The 23,309-nt window shown below is 36.1% G+C and overlaps 1 protein-coding gene across 1 annotated transcript; it reads right to left on the reverse strand.

The window, feature by feature from the left end:
* Window positions 1–926: 926 nt before the first annotated feature.
* LOC109105281 (otoancorin-like) lies at window positions 927–21,607 on the reverse strand. The gene is made up of 29 exons (XM_042771894.1): window positions 19,954–21,607; window positions 18,948–19,039; window positions 18,718–18,812; window positions 17,821–17,842; window positions 17,393–17,429; window positions 17,149–17,278; window positions 16,726–16,794; window positions 16,433–16,623; window positions 15,225–15,382; window positions 14,528–14,643; window positions 14,233–14,375; window positions 13,522–13,630; window positions 13,208–13,429; window positions 12,960–13,121; window positions 12,711–12,851; window positions 12,571–12,626; window positions 12,116–12,236; window positions 11,875–11,993; window positions 11,570–11,705; window positions 10,110–10,303; window positions 9,727–9,817; window positions 9,477–9,642; window positions 3,757–3,944; window positions 3,489–3,641; window positions 2,482–2,624; window positions 2,208–2,344; window positions 2,016–2,113; window positions 1,268–1,478; window positions 927–1,034 (listed from the first exon to the last, which is right to left on the reverse strand). The coding sequence occupies exons 2-29, from the start codon at window positions 19,000–19,002 to the stop codon at window positions 955–957; spliced, it is 3,543 nt and encodes a 1,180-aa protein (XP_042627828.1). The 5' UTR covers window positions 19,003–19,039; window positions 19,954–21,607; the 3' UTR covers window positions 927–954.
* Window positions 21,608–23,309: the final 1,702 nt, after the last annotated feature.

Here is a 23,309-nt window from a genome sequence, read left to right on the forward strand (position 1 = left end):
CAAAGCGACTTACAGTGCATTCAGGCTATCAATTTTTACCTATCATACTTTTAGGTCGCCAACTTGCCTGCCCACAAACACAGTGAAGTTTATATGTGGTTAACATAATTTCGAGAAGACGCTGTTTCCTACGCTGTGATTAATTACCACAAACTTGTCAACACTTGACACTTTTCGTGCTTGTGAATTAGTCTCTTGTCAATCCACCACTTCAACCGTTTCATCATCAGAATCTGGCTCCAGCTGGTAAACTACAATCCATACAATATTTTCTATGTATTGAGAAGTATGCTGTACTGTAATTTTGTTATGTCAGGTTGGTTTTTGTTTTTTTTATGGAGCTGTATGTGGTAGACCAATCCAGAGCCGTGGTGAGAGCTCTCTACGGCTCTGGACCAATCACAAAGGACTGCGCCTTCTGACCAATCACAGCAGTGAGGGCTCACAGAAAGGAGGGGTTTAGAGAGACTGATTCTTTGATCTGCTTCGCACGAGTCGTTTATGAATCGTTTAGATATGAAGTAAAATTAAATCTATTTTCTGAGAAAACTAACATGTTTTTTGACCTTGCATGCATGTCAACCTGTTTTAGGAGACTCATAAAACAATATTAGCAACCTTAAAAATGGCACAATAGGGCACTTTAATTAAGTATACACTGTTTTATGTCTCTCATAGAATGATAACAAATCTGCATTTGAAAATATCTAAACAGCGGTATTGTCAAATAAAGTTTCTAAGATACATTTTTACAATACAAATTTTATCAAACCACCATCTCAACTATTTTTGGCTTTAGTCTAATCTAAATTTGCAACTTAGTATTAAATATAGTTTTGAAATTTTTGAATTATAGCATTTATGAAATTTATTGGTTTTATTGTTTTTCTTGTTGATGATGCTGAATCTGCTGTATGTGATATGTGATACTTTGGATTTTGTGGTTTCTGCTCCTCAGAGAATGTATCCAAACAACAGCAGCGCAATGGCCTGCATGAGGAGGACACATCCTGCCATGCTCTCTACTGCTGCACCTATAGTACAAAGAGAAAAATATTTGTAAATATGTTTAGGTTTAGAATTATTTTTTTTTACGATAATGTAACTAAAAGATCCCTTCAAATGTACCAGTTGTTTAGTAGAATTCCCTTCAAATGTACCAGTTGTTTAGTAGAATTCCGGATCACATTGAGTTTTTGTAGGAACTATCACCAAACAGAGAATTCCGGATCACATTGAGTTTCCTGACCCTTTTCCCGTCACTTACCTCCTTTTAGTGGCAGTGGGATTGATCCACCAGAGCTTGGATTGGAGATTCCAGTGGAGCTTCCAGTGGGCACTTCAGTGCGTGCAGTTTTTAGTCCCACGGCTTCATCCAGTGCGGCCCTTTGATCAACCCTCAGCCCTGCACGCTGAGCCTCTGTTACCACAGCAGCATTGTCAGGACCCAAAGCCTTCAACTGGCTGACCGACAATGCCTGAACACAAATGACAAGAGCCACATTTTCTTTACTTACAGAGCAACTCAATTAAAGGTATACTCCACCTAAAAATGAAAATTCTCTCACCATTAACTCACCCTCATGCCATCCCAGATGTATGACTTTCTTTTTTCAGATGAACACAAACTGAGATGAATGAAATTACATCTCTGTGAGTTCATATAACGCAAGTGTACTGGACATCCAAAGTTGACACTTCAAAAACCACACAAAGCGAACCCAATGTTAATACAACTGGTGTGTGTGAGAAAAATACTAATATTTGAGTTCATATAATGCAAGTGTTTTTAAATTTGTGTGTACTTCCACATAATTTCTCATGCAATGAGTGAACCTAATGTTAATATCTCTTGTGTGTTTTTTTCTTATTTTATTATTTTAATTCACAGAGATGGATTATTTGGATCAAAGGATCTTTCTTTGTGTTGGAGTATCTCTTTAAGAAATGGTCAAACATAAGGTATGCAACAATAACATCAAGAAAGAAAAACATTAAAGTTTGCAAACACTTACAGCTAAGCGTTCTGAAGGGATGAGAGGGATGGCGGACGGCTGAATGAATGGCAGGACGGTTGAATTTAGACTTCCCAGCTCGACAACACTTAAACCAGCTAGAGAGACATTAAATGATTACGGCAGCCTCACATTTTAAGCTTGGACTAGTCACGTGTAAATATTCAACAGTATATATCCTTCGTATCTCACCAATGATGTTGCCCATAATGCTGACTTGAGCTTCAGTCCAGGTTTCTGGTTTTCCAAATGCAGCCACAGCCTTTTCCTTCAGACACTCTCTAAAGTTCAGAGGACAAGGAACACGACCCACCGCCTCTACTGCCTCTCTGGAAACACAAATATAAGGCAATCACAGTGACCAGGCAATCACAGCATTTGCTTACCAGTGGTTTTGTTGTGCTGTAGTGTACATAAGCATGCTTGTAAATGAAAATATAACCACAAATGTGTAAGTATGTCTAACCTGAAGCTGGGGGAACTGAGCTGATCAATCTGGCCAGGTTGTAGACCACAGATAAACTGTCCCAGTCCCACCATTTCCAGCCGTCCTAGTCCAGCCACGCTGATTCCAGCCACCCTTTCATAGGCCTGCCAGACTGCTGTCCTCTGCAGAATTCATCACTTTCAGTTTCAGTGTGTGTTTTATATATATATATATATATATATATATATATATATATATATATATATATATATATATATGTATATATATATATGTATATATATATATGTAATATATATATGTATATGTATATATATAATATATAATATATAAATATATTATATTATTCAAATATTTGGGGTATGGTAATATTTAATATATATTATATTATATATATGTATATATATATATATATATATATATTATATATATACGTATATATATATACAGTATATATATATATATATAATATATATTTGTGTAAATGTATGCTAAAACCAAATATAAATAAATAAATAATAAAATAAATTAAATCATTCAAATATTTGGGGTTGGTAAGATTTTTAAATGTTTTTGAAAGATGTCTAATGCTTACCAAGGCTGAATTTATTTGATCAAAAATACATTAAAAGCAGTAATATTGCGAAATATTCTTACAATTTCCAAAAATAAAATAAAGATGTCTAATTTATGCTAAATTTGGTTGATTTTAATTGGTGTAAAATATGTTATATTGTGTAATTTTGTTTTATTTTTTTTTTTGTTTTTTTTTTTTTTTTTATTTTTTTTTTTTGTAACATTGTAAAAGTCTTTACAGTCACTTCTGATCAGTTGAATGCATCCTTGCTGAATAAAAGTATTAATTTCTTACTGACTATAAAACATTTGAACAGTAGTATTATAAATAAATAAACACAAATAAACAAAAAAGCATTTTTTAACCACATGTTTTATATACAATCTAGATGCTGTTTGGTGAAATAAACAATGTGTGTGTGTGTGTGTGTGTGTGTGTGTGTTGGTATTACCTGTGTCTGGGTAAAGTTGCAAGCAGTCAGTGTCTCCAGAGTGTCCAGTGAGGCAATGCTGAGGTTGGCCAGCTCATCAGCACTGAAGCTCTGGCAGATGCAGCCCAGATTAGCAATCTGGGACTCATTCAACATGGAAACACTCTGCCATGCCTGTCATATACAACAAACATTGTCTTTGACCACTGAAGTCATGCTGTAAAGGTTTTCTTAGATTCTGTTGTTGTGCATATTAGAATTTAAACTTGTTGTGTGTGTGTTTGTGTACCTCCAGAGTTTTTGCTCTGAGTGCAGCCAGTTGTTCTGTGCTGTAATTGGTTATCTCTCCTAATGTTGGCACAGCATCTTTGAAAGTCTGCACAGTCATTTTACTGAGCTGGGTGGGAGTCCAGTATACATTCCACTGTTTGAGGTCCTCAATATAAGTGAGCGTGGGCTCTATTAGGGTGGACACCACTGTGTTAGGAACCACAGCCACTGTCAGAAAGAAAAAATCTAGTCAAATGGCATGTTTTTAGATAGAAAGATCATTAATATTTCCGCTATTGGTTATTCTCTGAGAACATAATCATAACTGTCTGGTTTCAAAAAGATATTGTTTTACTTCCATATGCGCTCTCTGGCACACATACATTCACGCTTCCTGCGGTTTAGTAGTGTGCTTCTCGTTTTGAGCTCAAAGAGTTTGCGATGAAGTGCAGAGAGATCAAACCAAGAGCGGAACTCCTTTGGAAGAGGAAGCAAAGGCTGACTGGGCAAACTGTCCATCAGGTCTGACAGGTATGACTTTATCCAGCTCTGCAAGACAGATGAGCAGAATGGAGGGATGGATGGGCAAATTAAAAAGGATAAAAATAGTACTGTTTAGTACAAGAGATTCTTACTTTAGCTGGCAGCTTTTCAATAACAGTGTCATTGAGTAACAAAAGTGGCCCAAGCACCCTCATGTCTTCCTCTGACCAGTTAACAGGGTCTCTGTTCAAAGAAAAGACAAATGCATCATTAACAGCAATGCAAAATGTCTAATTCCAGCACATGTTTTACTGCTGTGTGACTCAATGCTGGAAGTAAGACGGCTGTTTAATATGAAGAATTTTCCCCATGTTTAAAATGCTCTTGTTTTGAAGCCACAGCAGGCACAGTCTCTTTAACAATGAAACAACTAGAAAAAGCATGATGTGTGGATCTGAGGTTTGCAGAGGTTATGTGTAAGATTGTGGGCTGTGTGAACCCATTGTGGGTTATGTGTGATTTTGCACATGCTGTTACCCGTAGGTGGTCGTAAGCAGCCTGAACAGATGCTCTCTGTGCTGTTGCTGGATATACCGACAGGATACGAGAGCCTTCAGGGTGGAGTTCAGAGCCGGAGGGTTCAGAGAGGAAATCCAGACTGGGTCTAACTCACACACCAGAGGGCCTAGAGTCAAAACCTCTGCCGCAGACAGATCAGACACATTCCCCTTCTGCACAGATCCAGGGTACAGATTAGAACAGTGTGGTGTTTTGCAGTATAACCCCAAGGTGGCAGCATATTGCTTTAGTGTAGAGGTGGTGCTTAATATTCTCTAAGAAGCTGCAATAGTCCTGTTGCATGTAGCATGTGCTAAATAAAGAGTAAAAAAAAGGACTTGCTTGTCCAGTTACTGAGTACTAGAGGACAAAACAAACAGTGCCTGTAGTAGTTACCAACAAGTGAATCCTTTTCCATTTCCACTGATGTCATATGATCTGCAATGTCTATTAGTAATGTTAAGCATCAGCCATTTTGAATTCTAATGTGCTACTTTTCCATTGTTTCTCCATGTAAACATTCGCTAGATAGACATGATTGATTGTGCAGCATCTTGTGTGTGAGCGATGCATTTTTTAAATCTTTAAAAAGTTACACTTCTGAAAACGTGAGTTTTTTCTAAATCACGTGCTTTTCTAAAAGCAAAAATGTGAGACTTAGGGCAGTGCAATGAAAAAAGAAAAACTCAAGGTCTAGAGACATGTTTTTTTTAAAAGTTGAACCTTTAACTGGAACACTGGTGTTTTTTAGAAATCTGGATCATACATGAGACACTGCAAAAGCTACTGTAAAAAGATGCGATCATGAAGGTGGAACACTTCCAACTGGTGCATGTTTACATAGAAAGTCAATGAGAAAACAGAGCAGTGAAATGCAAAAATCATGAAATGCAGGGTAGTAGAATGAAAGAAAAAAACAAACAAACAAAAAACAAGGTCTACAGGTGTGTTTTTCAAAAGTTTAAAAGGGTCTGTTCCCACAATGCACTGCAATGGTCGTCATATGAAGTTGCATTCTGCATTGTCTTTTTAAAAACATATTCCGACATATGATACATGCAAAATGTACAAATATTCAATCTACTCCACTTTTACTGCAACGCTGCAATCCTGCAGATTTAAAGTTGCATTCGTTTAATTCAGCTCGACATCGATTTGGAGCGCAACAAATTTGGATAAGCTTATCTCCTGTCTCCTGCATTTGCATTTGTATTAATGTAAGTCAACAGAACGAAAAGTGTACTGTGATGCCCATTAAGACTGACTGCATTCTGGTATGTAATGCACACCATCTAATCAATTTATGATGGATAAGTCTCTCACCCTGCATTTTTACTTGTTAAATGTTCTCTTTTACTCAGAAATGTACATTACAGAACTGAAATGGGTTGCATACAGCAACACGTTAGCTTTAATGTGTGTGGGTTTCTTGGACAGGACAAGCCTGTGCATGTGTGTGCACATATTACCAGGCAGCCGATGGCTCTTTTAGTAAGTGCGTAGCGTGCTGGAGAGCTGTTTGGCAGAGAGGACAGGTTGACTTGCTTCATCATCTCCATGAAAGCAGGACACACAGCATCTGACAGGTTTTGAATCTTCTCCACTCTGAATGTGTCATGACAGTATGGATAGTGTGAGAGGGAAAGAAAAAGTAAACAAAAAGAATATTTTGCCTGTCTTAGCATATGATTTAAACGTAAGTTAAATTCAATTTGAACGCATTTACATTCAAAACTTATGTTAATTATGCATATACAGCACTGTTCTTCTCTTACGGTAGATGGGTTAAGCAGCATAGCTGGTATGGCCTGAAGCTCAGAGTTGTTAATGTTACTGAAATACCCTGGTCTCTGTTCCTCCAGACTTGAAAAGAGTTTTCGAGCTGTACAGCAAATCTTAGAATGAAAAAAGAGATCAGGAGGAGTGGAAAAAATATAAATATTTTTGTAGATTTTATATAATAGAGACAGATCTGATGAAAGAAGGTGTGTGGAAAAAAGAGTAAATATGTGATGTTTACCTTGAACCCTGGAGAGCCATGCGCAGGATTCATTAATTATCTGTGCCATTTCCAAAGCATCAGTTCGAGATTTCAATCATTTCACAAGTGACACCCTGTACAGCCTGACCCAGCTTCCTGTTAACAACACCATGAGCTTGATCAGGATACTGCATCTTAAGGCTGCAGCACACTACATAACTTCTGCACGGATTTTTGAACCGATTTGCAGTCTGGGCAACTCAACACTAGCTGTTGAATGTCAAAGCCAGTTTTTAACCATTTACAAAGTTGGCAAGTGTATGATGCCTAGTGTTTTAAAATCTGCTCCAATTTTTACAAGTCATGTACTGTATTAAGTCTTATGCAGACATTTATTTTTATTAAGATGCAATTATGCTCACAAAAATTCTTATTCAAGGTCTACACAAAGTATAGCATAGCTTGTATGTTGCAGTCATATAGAGTCTCACGATAATTCGCCAAGGTTGATCCTATTACCCCACAATCTTCTTCAGAAGAGAAAGCTGACTAGAGAGAGAAATAAGGAAATCAGAGAAAATGGATGGAATGGTAATGGATTTTGGATTTTATATTACACTTACACTAGGCGTTCTGAAAGGGCTGAAGGGATGGCGGACGCTGCCAAGTGAGTCAGCAGACGGTTGAATTGAGACTTCCGCTCAAACAACACTTAAACCCAGCTAGAGAAGACATTAAATGATTAACGGCAGCCCTCACATTTTAAGTTTGGACTAGTCACTTGTAAATATTCAACAGTATATATCCTTTGTATCTCACCAATGATGTTGCCCATAATGCTGACTTGAGCTTCAGTCCAGGTTTCTGGTTTTCCAAATGCACCCACAGCCTTTTCCTTCAGACACTCTCTAAAGTTCAGAGGACAAGGAACACGACCCACCGCCTCTACTGCCTCCCTGGGAAACACACATATCAGGCAATCACAATGACCAGGTCTGTATACAGCATTTGCTTAACAGTGGTTTTGTTGTGCTGTAGTGTACATAAGCATGCTTGTAAATGAAAATATAACCACAAATGTGTAAGTATGTCTAACCTGAAGCTGGGGGAACTTAGCTGATCAATCTGCCCAGGTTGTAGACCACAGATAAACTGTCCCACTCCCACCATTTCCAGCCGTCCTAGTCCAGCCACGCTGATTCCAGCCACCCTTTCATAGGCCTGCCAGACTGCTGTCCTCTGCAGAATTCATCACTTTCAGTTTTTATGTTGTTTTATATATATATATATATATATATATATATATATATATATATATAGATAGATATATATATATATATATATATATATATATTTGTAAATGTATGCTATAAAGGTATCTGTATATAAATAAATAAATAATAATATATAATTATATCATTCAAATGTTTGGGGTTGGTAAGATTTTTAAAATATTTTTTGAAAGATGTCTAATGCTTACCCAAGGCTGATTTTTATTTGATCAAAATATACAGTAAAAGCAGTACATTGTGAAATATTCTTACCATTTGTAAAAAAAATAAAAAAAAATAAATAAAAATAATAAAATAATTTAAAATATAAAATAAAAATGTTTTAAAATATAATTTATTCCTGTGATGGCAAAGCTACATTTTCAGCATCATTACTTCAGTTTTCAGTGTCATATGTTTGTTGATAGTTAATTTTTCATTTCTTATTCTCATTTATTTTTTCATTTCTTCTTATTATCACTGTTGAAAACAGTTGTTCTGTGATACTTTTTTGTTTTTATTCAGGATTCTTTCATGAATACAAAATTCATATATTTTAAAATAGATATTTTTGTAACATTGTAAAAGTCTTTACAGTCACTTCTGATCAGTTGAATGCATCCTTGCTGAATAAAAGTATTAATTTCTTACTGACCTCAAACATTTGAACAGTAGTATTATAAATAAATAAACACAAATAAACAAAAAAGCATTTTTTAACCACATGTTTTATATACAATCTAGATGCTGTTTGGTGACTGAATGTGTGTGTGTGTGTGTGTGTGTGTGTGTGTGTGTGTGTTGGTATTACCTGTGTCTGGGTAAAGTTGCAAGCAGTCAGTGTCTCCAGAGTGTCCAGTGAGGCAATGCTGAGGTTGGCCAGCTCATCAGCACTGAAGCTCTGGCAGATGCAGCCCAGATTAGCAATCTGGGACTCATTCAACATGGAAACACTCTGCCATGCCTGTCATATACAACAAACATTGTCTTTGACCACTGAAGTCATGCTGTAAAGGTTTTCTTAGATTCTGTTGTTGTGCATATTAGAATTTAAACTTGTTGTGTGTGTGTTTGTGTACCTCCAGAGTTTTTGCTCTGAGTGCAGCCAGTTGTTCTGTGCTGTAATTGGTTATCTCTCCTAATGTTGGCACAGCATCTTTGAAAGTCTGCACAGTCATTTTACTGAGCTGGGTGGGAGTCCAGTATACATTCCACTGTTTGAGGTCCTCAATATAAGTGAGCGTGGGCTCTATTAGGGTGGACACCCACTGTGTTAGGAACCACAGCCACTGTCAAAAAAAAAAAAATCTAGTCAAATGGCATGTTTTTAGATAGAAAGATCATTAATATTTCCGCTATTGGTTATTCTCTGAGAACATAATCATAACTGTCTGGTTTCAAAAAGATAATTGTTTTACTTCCATATGCGCTCTCTGGCACACATACATTCACGCTTCCTGCGGTTTAGTAGTGTGCTTCTCGTTTTGAGCTCAAAGAGTTTGCGATGAAGTGCAGAGAGATCAAACCAAGAGCGGAACTCCTTTGGAAGAGGAACCAAAGGCTGACTAGGCAAACTGTCCATCAGGTCTGACAGGTATGACTTTATCCAGCTCTGCAAGACAGATGAGCAGAATTGAGGGATGGATGGGTAAATTAAAAAAAAAAAATAGTACTGTTTAGTACAAGAGATTCTTACTTTGGCCGGCAGCTTTTCAATAACAGTGTCATTGAGTAACAAAAGTGGCCCAAGCGCCCTCATGTCTTCCTCTGACCAGTTAACAGGGTCTCTGTTCAAAGAAAAGACAAATGCATCATTAACAGCAATGCAAAATGTCTAATTCCAGCACATGTTTTACTGCTGTGTGACTCAATGCTGGAAGTAGACGTCTGTTTAATATGAAGAATTTTTCATATGTTTAAAATGCTCTTGTTTTGAAGCCACAGCAGGCACAGTCTCTTTAACAATGAAACAACTAGAAAAGCACTGATGTGTGATCTGAGGTTTGCAGAGGTTATGTGTAAGATTGTGGGCTGTGTGAACCCATTGTGGGTTATGTGTGATTTTGCACATGCTGTTACCCGTAGGTGGTCGTAAGCAGTCTGAACAGATGCTCTCTGTGCTGTTGCTGGATATACCGACAGGATACGAGAGCCTTCAGGGTGGAGTTCAGAGCCGGAGGGTTCAGAGAGGAAATCCAGACTGGGTCTAACTCACACACCAGAGGGCCTAGAGTCAAAACCTCTGCCGCAGACAGATCAGACACATTCCCCTTCTGCACAGATCCAGGGTACAGATTAGAACAGTGTGGTGTTTTGTAGTATAACCCCAAGGTGGCAGCATATTGCTTTAGTGTAGAGGTGGTGCTTAATATTCTCTAAGAAGCTGCAATAGTCCTGTTGCATGTAGCATGTGCTAAATAAAGAGTAAAAAAAAGGACTTGCTTGTCCAGTTACTGAGTACTAGAGGACAAAACAAACAGTGCCTGTAGTAGTTACCAACAAGTGAATCCTTTTCCATTTCCGCTGATGTCATATGATCTGCAATGTCTATTAGTAATGTTAAGCATCAGCCATTTTGAATTCTAATGTGCTACTTTTCCATTGTTTCTCCATGTAAACATTCGCTAGATAGACATGATTGATTGTGCAGCATCTTGTGTGTGAGCGATGCATTTTTAAATCTTTAAAAAGTTACACTTCTGAAAACGTGAGTTCTTCTAAATCACGTGCTTTTCTAAAAGCAAAAATGTGAGACTTAGGGCAGTGCAATGAAAAAAGAAAAACTCAAGGTCTAGAGACATGTTTTTTAAAAGTTGAACCTTTAACTGGAACACTGTGTTTTTAGAAATCTGGATCATACATGAGACACTGCAAAAGCTACTGTAAAAGATGCGATCATGAAGGTGGAACACTTCCAACTGGTGCATGTTTACATAGAAAGTCAATGAGAAAACAGAGCAGTGAAATGCAAAAATCATGAAATGCAGGGTAGTAGAATGAAAGAAAAAAACAAACAAACAAAAAACAAGGTCTACAGGTGTGTTTTTCAAAAGTTTAAAAGGGTCTGTTTCCACAATGCCTGCAATGGTCGTCATATGAAGTTGCATTCTGCATTGTCTTTTTAAAAACATATTCCGACATATGATACATGCAAAATGTACAAATATTCAATCTACTCCACTTTACTGCAACGCTGCAATCCTGCAGATTTAAAGTTTGCATCGATTTGGAGCGCAACAAATTTGGATAAGCTTATCTCCTGTCTCCTGCATTTGCATTTGTATTAATGTAAGTCAACAGAACGAAAAGTGTACTGTGATGCCCATTAAGACTGACTGCATTCTGGTATGTAATGCACACCATCTAATCAATTTATGATGGATAAGTCTCACCCTGCATTTTTACTTGTTAAATGTTCTCTTTTACTCAGAAATGTACATTACAGAACTGAAATGGGTTGCAAACAGCAACACGTTAGCTTTAGATGTGTGTGGGTTTCTTGGACAGGACAAGCCTGTGCATGTGTGTGCACATATTACCAGGCAGCCGATGGCTCTTTTAGTAAGTGCGTAGCGTGCGGGAGAGCTGTTTGGCAGAGAGGACAGGTTGACTTGCTTCATCATCTCCATGAAAGCAGGACACACAGCATCTGACAGGTTTTGAATCTTCTCCACTCTGAATGTGTCATGACAGTATGGATAGTGTGAGAGGGAAAGAAAAGTAAACAAAAAGAATATTTTGCCTGTCTTAGCATATGATTTAAACGTAAGTTAAATTCAATTTGAACGCATTTACATTCAAAACTTATGTTAATTATGCATATACAGCACTGTTCTTCTCTTACGGTAGATGGATAAGCAGCATAGCTGGTATGGACTGAAGCTCAGAGTTGTTAATGTTACTGAAATATCCTGGTCTCTGTTCCTCCAGACTTGAAAAGAGTTTTCGAGCTGTACAGCAAATCTTAGAATGAAAAAGAGATCAGGAGGAGTGGAAAAAATATAAATATTTTTGTAGATTTTATAATAGAGACAGATCTGATGAAAGAAGGTGTGTGGAAAAAAGAGTAAATATGTGATGTTTACCTGAACCCTGGAGAGCCATGCGCAGGATTCATTAATTATCTGTGCCATTTCCAAAGCATCAGTTCGATTGATTTTTTCAATCATTTCACAAGTGACACCCTGTACAGCCTGACCCAGCTTCCTGTTAACAACACCATGAGCTTGATCAGGATACTGCATCTTAAGGCTGCAGCACACTACATAACTTCTGCACAGATTTTTGAACCGATTTGCAGTCTGGGCAACTCAACACTAGCTGTTGAATTTCAAAGCCAGTTTTTAACCATTTACAAAGTTGGCAAGTGTATGATGCCTAGTGTTTTAAAATCTGCTCCAATTTTACAAGTCATGTACTGTATTAAGTCTTTATGCAGACATTTATTTTTATTAAGATGCAATTATGCTCACAAAAATTCTTATTCAAGGTCTACACAAAGTATAGCATAGCTGTATGTTGCAGTCATATAGAGTCTCACCGTAATTCGCCAAGGTTGATCCTATTACCCCAAATCTTCTTCAGAAGGAAAGCTGACTACAGAGAGAAATAAGGAAATCAGAGAAAATGGATGGAATGGTAATGGATTTGGATTTTTATATTACTATCTAGTGTGTATACTTGAGCACGAGTCCAGCCGCGTCCCTGCAGCTGATTCACAGAGCTGAGGTCTGCTTTCTCCAGCGTGGACAGAGACAGAGAAGAGAGGAGAGAAACCGGCAACCGCTTCACCAGTTCAGATGCATTTACATCACGACGGAACTGAGGATTTGATAAAACCAAGAGACAGAGAGAGCAGAATCAAGGAGGAGGCAGAAGGGATTTCACTGATAGTTTGGTCATTCACAGTTTTTTTTTTATTCTTCTTACCGCTTCCAGTAGTGCTGTTCTTTGTAGGGAGGACATCTTCTCACTCATAGTTTTCAGGGCTTCATTTCCCAGCAGCCCTTCTGCCTTCACATTCTTGAGGAGGGAACTGGCCACCCCTCTCACCATTGTACCGAGAGACAACAACTTCTCACCACTTATATTCTACAAAAGAAAACATTCTTGTCAAAACAATAAATAGGAAAATAGAAAACAAAACTCAGTTCTATAAACTAAGCAGAAAATCTAACCTTAGCAGTTTCCAACAGTTTCTTAGCCAGAGTCTTCGCTTGAGCTGGGCTCCAACTGGCCTGACTCAAGCTGGTGAGGGTGTTGTTCAGGTCCTCAGAAGTGAAGTGGGACAGCCTGGAAAGAGGAAGGACAGATACGGCGGATCCCAGAGACAGCAAAATCTCAGGAGAGGAAGAATGGTCTTCTTTCTCCAGAATTTTCTGTACTAGCTGTCTTTTCACCTGAGAGAGGGTTGAGTGGAATTAAAATAACATTACAGTTAGGCTACGGATATTTGGGAGCAACAACAATTCAATAAAGTGTCAGTTCTGACCTTGTCTATGTCAGGGTTGTTACAGGTATCAATCTGAGACAGCAGTTTTCTACTAAGATTCAGATTTAGTGACGGTGCACCATCAAAGAAACACGCCAGAGAGCCCAATCTGTGAAAACAGGAAGTAACTGATGAAACAGGAATGAATATGTTTTGAATCTGTTCTCAGATGTAGAGTGAAAGGGACATCCGTGGATGCCTGTTTCCGAATCAGAGCAAAAAACCCGAAAACATACTGAGAATTCATATTTTGCAACTCAGTTTCAAACTGTTGCGACTTTACATTTCATAGTGTTACTTTAATTCTCACTCTTGTGATTTTATATCTAACAAATATGACATTGTAACTTCAATTTTTTTTCTACTAATTGCGACTTTACACTTCACAGTAGGACTTTGTTTCACAATTTTGACTTTGTTTCTCACAAATGTAACTTTATGTCTGTGACTTTTTTTTTGTAATTGCAAATCTTGAAAATAGTGTCTTATAATTGTGACTTAATTTCTTGTAATTGCAACTTTATTTCTCACAGTGTGACTTTGTCTTACAATATGTCTTAATGTATAATTTTTAATCATACATTTACATGTTTATTTTTTACTGCAAAGTTGCAACAGGCTTCTAGAGGAATCAGTGTATTTCTGCTGTTAACCTGAATATCATTTACTAAGGACATGCACTTAGTACACACTAATGATGCAAATCCCAACCTGTCCATATAGTGAGTGAAATTGTCGCTGCTGGAACACTCTTGTTTCAAGCGTTGAAAAAGTATTCGGCCAAGAGCGGGCTGCATTCCACTAACATTTTGAAATGATGAAGAGAAATCTGGAGTCCTGAAAAACTCACACAGCTGAGAAAAAAATAAAAGATTACTATAGTTACTGTATTTAAGTGGTTTTGGATTTAGGTATTATGTATGCTCTGAGACACAAAGGCAATGGAACAAATCACATGCAGTATGAATTATGGCATTGGTTTGAATATTATGTCACAGTTACTGACCTCTTCTTTAGGGATGGTCTTTGCTTCCTCTAAAGACAGCCGTGATAGGAAAGGCCCCATCATTGTCAACACGTTAGCCTTCAGCCAGAGCATTCTGGGAGGACATTTAGGGACTGCTGTTTCAGACAAACAGACAAACTTTGAATGTTTTACAAAAGCACTAAAAAACTACTATAATGAAATGTTTTTTAAGTGTACAAACAAAACAAACGAAAAAAGAATATATATATATATATATATATATATATATATATATATATATATATATATATATATATATATATATATATATATATATATATATATATGTTTTTAGGTTATATATATATATATATATATATATATATGTTTTTGTGTCTTCAGCTCCTGGTATACTCATCACGTTCATCATTGCCTTCACTGATGTTACATTTTCTAGATTAGTCAAGAGAATTTGTCAATAGATTATTTGTATCTTATATAAACCATACATTTAAAATGAACAAAAACATATTTTAAATGCAAGTTGAAAAAATTCTAAATATTTGTGCTTTACGTTATGTTATGTTATGTTATGTTATGTTATGTTATGTTATGTTATGTTATGTTATGTTATGTTATGTTATGTTATGTTTTATGTTATGTTATGTTATGTTATGTTATGTTATGTTCAGGTCAGTTTTGATTATAAAAGCTTACAGATGATTTAAAAACTTACGGATTTTTTTCAATGATCCAGAAGGCAGGATGCTGAACGCAGGTGCTTTCAGGACGCATTTAAATTCATTTTGTGCAACTCTCTCTTTGACCCACACTATAATCGCATTCCTCTGTTCCTCAGACAGAACGCTGAACACCTCACCAAACACCTTCATCCTTCAGCATAATGAGGGAGAAGAGACAACAGACACAAATAAGGAAACAAAATATTACTTCAAAATTGAGGACTAAGGTAAAGATACTCCATATGTTTAGTCACTTGAGTTTAATAAATCCGAATATGAATGAAGATAGCGCAGTGCATGGCTGCCTCGGTTTGTAGCTCCTTGGTAGCTACTTTTACTATGTTTGTTTGTCCTATTTTAAGTAACTTTTTTTCCGATCAGCTTGAGCTCACTGACACCGTGACACTGTGACATCCTACATCAGTTTCTATATGGACGTGTATTTCAACCAGGACAACGACAAACTTTGGTTCAGTTCAAAACTCAATAAAGGAATAAAACAAACGCACACATTTTAGAGGTGCAAGTTAAAGGGGGAAACTAAATAAAGAAAAATATATCCACACACTCACTTAAGCATCATTTATTAGTTACCAGACACTCACCAGCTTTGTCGGATTTATTAGTTACCAGCGTTTCGGCAAAACATAGCTACTTGTTTTGCCGAAACGTGGTGATTATTTGAAAAGCTGAAAAAAAAACAGTTTTCAAGTAATGACCTTACATTAGAGTGGAAGGGCCTGAAAGCCATCACTAGTTACAAGACCCCATCCCCCAGCACTGTGGAGAATCATCTTTTAGCCAAACATTTGAATGAGTTTTACTGCAGGTTTGAAAAGCCTGGTCTCACACCCCACACCCACTCTGACTGTCTCACAACACAGCCATCAACACCCTCCCCTCCCTGCCGCTACTGCTTCTCAGCCTGCACTTAAGATCTGTGAAGATGATGTATGCAAAGTCTTCAGGAAACAGAAGATAAGGAAAGCCAAAGGGCCAGACGGTGTCTCTCCAGCCTGCCTCAAAGCCTGTGCTATCCAGGATCATCAGCTTCTTGACAGACAGGCAGCAGCTGGTGAGGCTGGGAAAACTCACATCCAACAACCACCAATGTGATATATGTATGTATGTATGTATTTTTGTACCAAGAGCTCCCACACACTTGGCAAATAAAGCTCATTCTGATTCTTAATACACTCACATTTTAACCAATTGAGAGCTTTGTGAAAACACCGGCAGCACAAAGCTAGATGGAGGTATTGTTTCTAAGAAGGGTTTAGCCACCCATAAAAGCTTTGTCAGATCTTCTTTGTTGAGGTCTGTTCCATTCTGCATGATGGTCATCCAGGAAAGAGGAGCCATGAATGCCCGCATGAAACAACGAGGGCCTTCCTGAGTGTGTGCATATATAAAAAAGGGAGAGAGAATGGAAAAAATGTGTTAATGTCATTTTGTCATTTTTATATTATATTTTTCTGGTAGTTCTGCACTAACCGTACTATTCCTCATGAGATCAATTATATGGCCCATGTTGGTGCAGTTCCACATCTTCTCAACAATGTTCTGAATTTATTGTAGATTTCCCATCAAGATGAACATAAAATAAAGACAAAATATGGATATATGGGCGTCTCTCGATCCTGTGTATCTTTGTGTAAGCTTATGTATTTGCCAAAAAAATAAAAAAATATCCCAAGCATTTAACTAAATCTGAAAGAACCCTGAGCCTAACAATGTATTTATTCATTTTAAAAGTTTCAAAAAGTTGTACTGTTGGACCGGTGTTCGGCTTTGGGTTAGAGTTAGTGTGTAGAAACTATAATTGTCTTACTTTAACAACAATAGAAGTCAATTGGAAGCCCAGAGTTAGATAGCTATAGGTAACCATATGCGTGCATTTGGGATATTGAGATTTACCCAGGCTGAGTCCTGCTGTTCTGCCGTTTCATTGAACTGCAGGTTGGAGTGAGAGGGGAAAGACTGGGCGAGTGAGGAGAGAAGCTCTGGAAAAATAGAGATGGGGCTCTCCATCATCTTTCCATATGAGCTGAGTAGTTTTCGTAGTTTAAGTAGTTTTCCATGCAATGAAATGTGATCATTAGTATTCAAATATACACCTGGGATATAGTTTTTTCATAACATTAGCTCAATGGCAGTCTACCTGTTCAGTGAATTGTTCATTACAGGCACCTGGTGACCTGAAACAATGCAAACACATCATTTAACAAAAGACACAATGCATGACTGAAAAACTCAAACACTCTTTATGACTGGAGACAAAAAGAACAAACATTTTCTGGTAGAAATTATAGAATAACTGTTATCTAACTTTAAAATATATTGCATTTATGACGGTAGAAGATTATGATTAGTAATAAATTTAGTTTGGAATGGAACTATTTTTTTCACTTGGATGCAATATGCAAATATATCCTACACTGTTTCCTTGGGCTTTTGTTTTTGCTTATGGTTTATGCAATATAGCTCCCTTAATTTATTACATTAAACACAGGTGCAACACATACATTTTGACAGCATGATTTTGTAAGTCCAAATGTGTCCAAGTTAACAGATAATGACAAATTTTACCTTTCATGAAGCATGTGCTCATCTGTCAGAAAACAAAGGAAATGTAAATATTAAATTACAAAACAATGTAAAGCTCAAAGCGCAGTTTGTTCTGAATAAGACTTACACACACGCACATAAATGTATGGTTGGTTAATGACTGGTGAACAATGCTAAAATCTATTAGTTAGGAATGAATTCATATTCTATTGATAGTTTCATCTTGCATATCATACTTGGGTATTTCTTTACTTTTATGACACAGAAACTGATTTTATTACTTTATTACTTTCTTTCTTTCTTTTTTATATGAAGGTTTTTTTTTTATATGTTTTTACTACATCTTTTTTCAAATGCCTTTTATGTGAATGTTGTTTTACCCGTTACCCTTGCAGAAAATATGTTTAAAAATATAAATATTTTTTTTGTATTTAGATAATCAAAAAAGAATGAAATAAACAAAGAATTTCAATATTTATTGTGTGAAAATTATTTATATAAATTTTTATGTTGCTCTTTTTTTCTTCAAAACGAGAGTTAAGAGCATGATTGAAATTAAAATGCATGTGATAAGTCATAGGATATGTGAAGGAAACCAAGAAAAATCATGGTAAATATCACTTCTAAACTGATTATTTTACTGTGAGTTTTTCTGATCTTATTTTAATTTGTTTTTTTGTTTAAAAAGTTTAATTTAATTAATTTTTTTATTTTGAGTTTCTTGATTATTAATATGTGATATTTGAATTTGGTTTGTGTTTTTGTTGTGTTAAAATTTTATTTTTATAAGTTTTGTATATATAATATTATCTTTATGTTTTTGATTTTGTTGTTGTGTTTTGTAAGTTATGTTGTTGTATCTTGATAGATGACTGTATTTTAATTGTGTTTTGTTAGGATTGCGTGGTACTAAGTTACCAGTTTCTTGGCCATTTCCCTGAAGTCTGCAGGTAGTCTCGGAAATCCTATTGTTGAATGGTTGACGGGCATCTCCTTCATACCCTGGGGCAATACTATAAGTAATAACAAACAACAACACAGCACATTTATGCTGAAATTAGTGACAAGAAGCTTCACAAAACCTGGTCTCTTCTATTTAAGATCTGAAATGATGATATTAAAAAATGTAATATTATTAAACCAGTTACCTGTAGCCCACTGGACTAGAAAAGAGAGGATCAGAACCTCTCTATATAATCCCATTTTGCTGTTCCCTGTTCTCTTTCTCCAAATCAAGGCTCTATGGACATTCAATGTAGATTTAGAAGATGAATTCAATGGATTCATCACATTGCAATGAATGCACACAGATATTAAAATAACTGCAAAAGCTGTATCTAGTGGCTGCTTTATTATCTATAATGGCATCATCTGACAAAGGTAAATCACATGCAGACAATAAAGACATATCCGATGACACGCAAAACAGTTCTATTCAATTGCATCAATGCTTGCATATAGTACAAAATTTTTGCATTATTTAAATATGCAAGAGCGAAAATTAAACTGTAGATATAGCCTACTCAAATCATCATGTCAAATATGTATAGCCATGATATTTGAATAGCAAAAATCACTCTCCTTGGAATTCAGACAAAAACAGGCTTTATTTCTGACCTAGCAAAGCTGTATGACAAAGCAAATCTGTACAATTTAACTGATGATTGGGTTTCCTTCGTTTTGAATAGCGTATTTGTTTTGGCCCTGCAGTATTATGCCACTTAGAAGAATATTGTCAATTGATGAACTGAGCACTCATTTGACAGATTTGATGCAAAATAAAATTCTTTAGGTGGCCTCATAGTTAAGTGAAGGAACCATAGTAAATAAGTTACATAGGTTACCTCAAATTACATGATTTTAGGGTGTAACAGGAAGTAAAAAAAGATCCTCAATAAATCTTGATGTCACCACTTTTTACAATGTACAAATAAAAAATCATCTTTAGAAGACACATTTAACAAATGTTAATGCACAATGATCTGATACTAAAACAATGGTCTATTCTGGTTTAAATTTAAGGGTTCACCAAAATTAATAAAAAACTCAGTTTATTATTTATTTTTAAATATTTAAGAAAACAGAAATAGACTAAAGCAATAAACTATAACCAGGACTTAGATTATACAGTAAAAATGTAATGGAGGTACTCACTGTGAGTGATGATCTTGAGATACACCAGTATACTGCAGCTGACTGTCTGCTCAACAGGTGCACACTGGGTTCATTTCAACATGGTTTTCCACTCTCAAGTCTTCTCAGCTCCGCCCAACACAGAATATGGGAGACTGTTTGTGCAGGTGTGTCAGCTAGATGAAATTATGTATGTATTTTGTGGGGACAAGATTTGACTCCATCATCTTGCATTTTTAATTCATTTTTTAAACAATCTAAGGCACAAATCACAGACTTTTCTTATAGCAGTTAAGGTTATTATTTGAAATAATATGTTAGACTGAATTTATTTTACTGCTTTTTAAGTACATGCTGAATTAAGTTGGTATGGGGTTAATGAGTTTGATGTACTGTATTATAGTCAGATATTACATTAAGAGGACAATTAGATATTTCTATGAGAATGCACAATTATTTGGTCCCTGGTGGCTTGTTAAGTTCAAAAAAGAAACATGTGTATACAATAGTTCACCCTTGGGTATTGTAAATGAATGGCCAAATATCAAAAACAGCTGTTGGACTGCTAAATTAGACTTTAAGCAAATTACAAATTCAAGCTAAATCCATGAAAATTGAATGGGAACAAGTAACTTAAAATGTTCTACCAAGCAGTTTATGCTACAAAACATAATAGAAATAATAAGTGAATAATTAAAGCCATCCCCAGCATGTCTGGACATACTTAAAGAACAGAAAGACTGGTTCATTTTAACTTGTTTTGCCTTTCATCTCTGTGGACTCATTTAGCAAGCAAGTCTGGACTGTCCTCTCCCCTGATACCTTCACACCATAGGTGGAAATCCCGGGGGATAATAGTTTTTATGATCGTTTGAAAATAATCTTTCTATATTTTCAGAGGGGAAACAATCTTTGCATTTGAATATTCTCATGTTGAGAAATAGGTGATAAAATGTAAGAAAAATTAGTGTGGTCAAGGGAAATTTTTCATATCATTCTAATTTGATGTTCAAAATCTCATGAAAAAAATAAGGTAGGAGAAAAATGTTCCCAACATATGTGCTGTATGTAAATGTGGTGATATCATGAAGTAATTAAAAGTTACAGTATTTGGAACCAAGGTAGTCTTTCTCTTAGCCCTTTACAGTTTTGAAATTGTTTTTTGAATTTGAAGTAATGCCTCACTCAAGTTTAGTCAAAGCCCCAAACAATTACATTTGTTTTATTCTACTTGATGAGACTTTTCATATGACATATTACACATGATTATCTGAGCTGTATAATGTTTCTGACATATTAGAGTACATGGCACAAAAATGATGAAAAAATATTTTTCTATTTATCCGCAAATAACTCAGCAGTACTTAGGAGTTAATCAAAGTGACTACATGCATTGTAAAAGTCAGACTCCGAGCTTTCAAATGACACCTTTTTTGTTTTGATCAAGGCAGAGAGTTTGAAAAATATGATTATAATTTTTTTCTTTGCTAAGGGGCGCCTGTCGGCGGTACACTCGGGTTTAGTGAAACTAGGAGTCGATCAAAATGGTTGGTAAAAAGTTTTATAAAAGATAAAATAAACAGAAAATCAGAAAAAAGACTTATTTCTTCAATTCATGGGTTTAGGCAGGGCTCGAATTGAGGGGGGATGGCATCCCCCTGGCAGAAAAAAATTACAAAAAGCATCCCCCCGTGAAACCACCATCCCCCCTAACCATCCCCTTTAGATTAATAATGTTGTGTATTATGAAAAAATTATCCTGCAAATTAAATGTTAAAATTATCTACTTATGGTAATTCACAAACTAAACAACAGTGATTGGCCAATCAGAACTCTGTACTGTAACAAGCTGCGCACAAGCTGAAGCAAGTTTCTGTCATTTTTTGCAAAATGGTTCAAGTGCAACTTTTGAAATTCTTTAAAGGGATACTCCACCCCAAAACGAAAATTTTGTCATTAATCACTTACCCCCATGTCGTTCCAAACCTGTAAAAGCTTTGTTCATCCTCGGAACACAATTTAGGATATTATGGATGAAAACCAGGAGGCCAGTGCCTGTCCCATAAACTGCCAAGTAAATAACACTGTCAAGGTCCAGAAAAGTATGAAAGACATCGTCAGAATAGTCCATCTGCCATCAGTGATTCAAGCGTAACATTATGAAGCGACGAGAATACTTTGTAAGTGAAGAAAACAAAAATAACGACTTTATCCAATAATTCCTTTGTCAAGTCTCCTCTGTGTCTCTCCATATCACCGTATGCTCTTCTGTATCAGCCGCACTACAAGGATGCGCTGTTTCAACATGTATTTAGCTTTGATTTGAGAGAAAACAGCGCATCCTTGTGGCGGGGTTCTACACAGTATCTTATATATATATATATATATATAGGATTGTATTTTTCTTTGTTTTTTTAGATTTGATTTGATAGTACCCCCACACACACACACACACACACATAGAATTAACTATATACACTAAATACTATTCAATCTATTAGAATCTAACAGGGTGGAAAATTTTGAGCACAGCTCTTTGAGTGATAGAATTTAGCTATAATACAGATTAACAGAAACTTTTTGTAACTGGTCGGATTTGTTTTTACTGATAGGACAAACATTCTCCATAATAAGCCTAACAGGTTGGAACTTTAAGGGCGGGACAAGCAGGATTAACATTTCAAAAACAAAAACAAAAAGTTAGGAGTGAGAGTTGAAGCTTACCTGATAAGGTTTGAAATTTAAGGGCGGGAAGGGGTGGGTGTTGTTTCAAAAACAAAAACTGATTTTTCAAAATTTGGTGATTTACCTAATAATTATATATTTAGCTAGCTTAACCTTGAGGCCCTAAACAGATTAACAGAACTTTGTAACTCTTTTTAGACGGATTTTTTTTGTTTTTACATTTGTTTTTTTTGATGATGAAGTAATCGACACTAGTTTGACAAACACATCCTCTGTATATGTATGTTGTTATTGTTCTTGTTATGCCAATCATAAAAAAGACTATATATTAATAGCCTAACCACTGTTAGAAATGGTCTGAACAGATGACAGGTTTAACTGTAAACATGAACTGTATTTAACTGTAGGGTTATACACATGTTACTGGAATTTTAAAGTTACTTTTTGGGATATCCCCTTGGGCCACAAAATACAGTAACATTTCAAAAACAAAAGACGAAAAAATTTCCCGCTTGGAGGAAAGAAAGGAGACACACATGATGCGTGAGAGTCAGATGAAGCTTACCTGATGATTTCAAAAAAATTGCCACTTAACGTCGCGCAGTCGTCACCTCACATGAAAACTAGATAGAGTTGGTGACACTGTCAATTTCCTTTCTTTCCCTTTTCGTCCCCCAAGGGACTAAACGGTT

This window comes from Cyprinus carpio, chromosome A16 (assembly GCF_018340385.1).
Source record: "Cyprinus carpio isolate SPL01 chromosome A16, ASM1834038v1, whole genome shotgun sequence".
Lineage (NCBI taxonomy): Eukaryota > Metazoa > Chordata > Actinopteri > Cypriniformes > Cyprinidae > Cyprinus > Cyprinus carpio.

What these genes read in the sequence shown, in the direction of transcription:
- LOC109105281 (XM_042771894.1), bottom strand. Translation starts at nt 19,002, where the DNA reads ATGGGATTATATAGAGAGGTTCTGATCCTCTCTTTTCTAGTCCAGTGG. An exon ending in ATCAACCTTGGCGAATTACG is followed by an intron (nt 12,237 to 12,570) that starts GTGAGACTCTAT and finishes TGTTGTTAACAG; the next exon opens with GAAGCTGGGTCAGGCTGTAC. An exon ending in TCCCTTCAGAACGCTTAGCT is followed by an intron (nt 1,479 to 2,015) that starts GTAAGTGTTTGC and finishes ATTTGTGTTCAG; the next exon opens with GCATTGTCGGTCAGCCAGTT.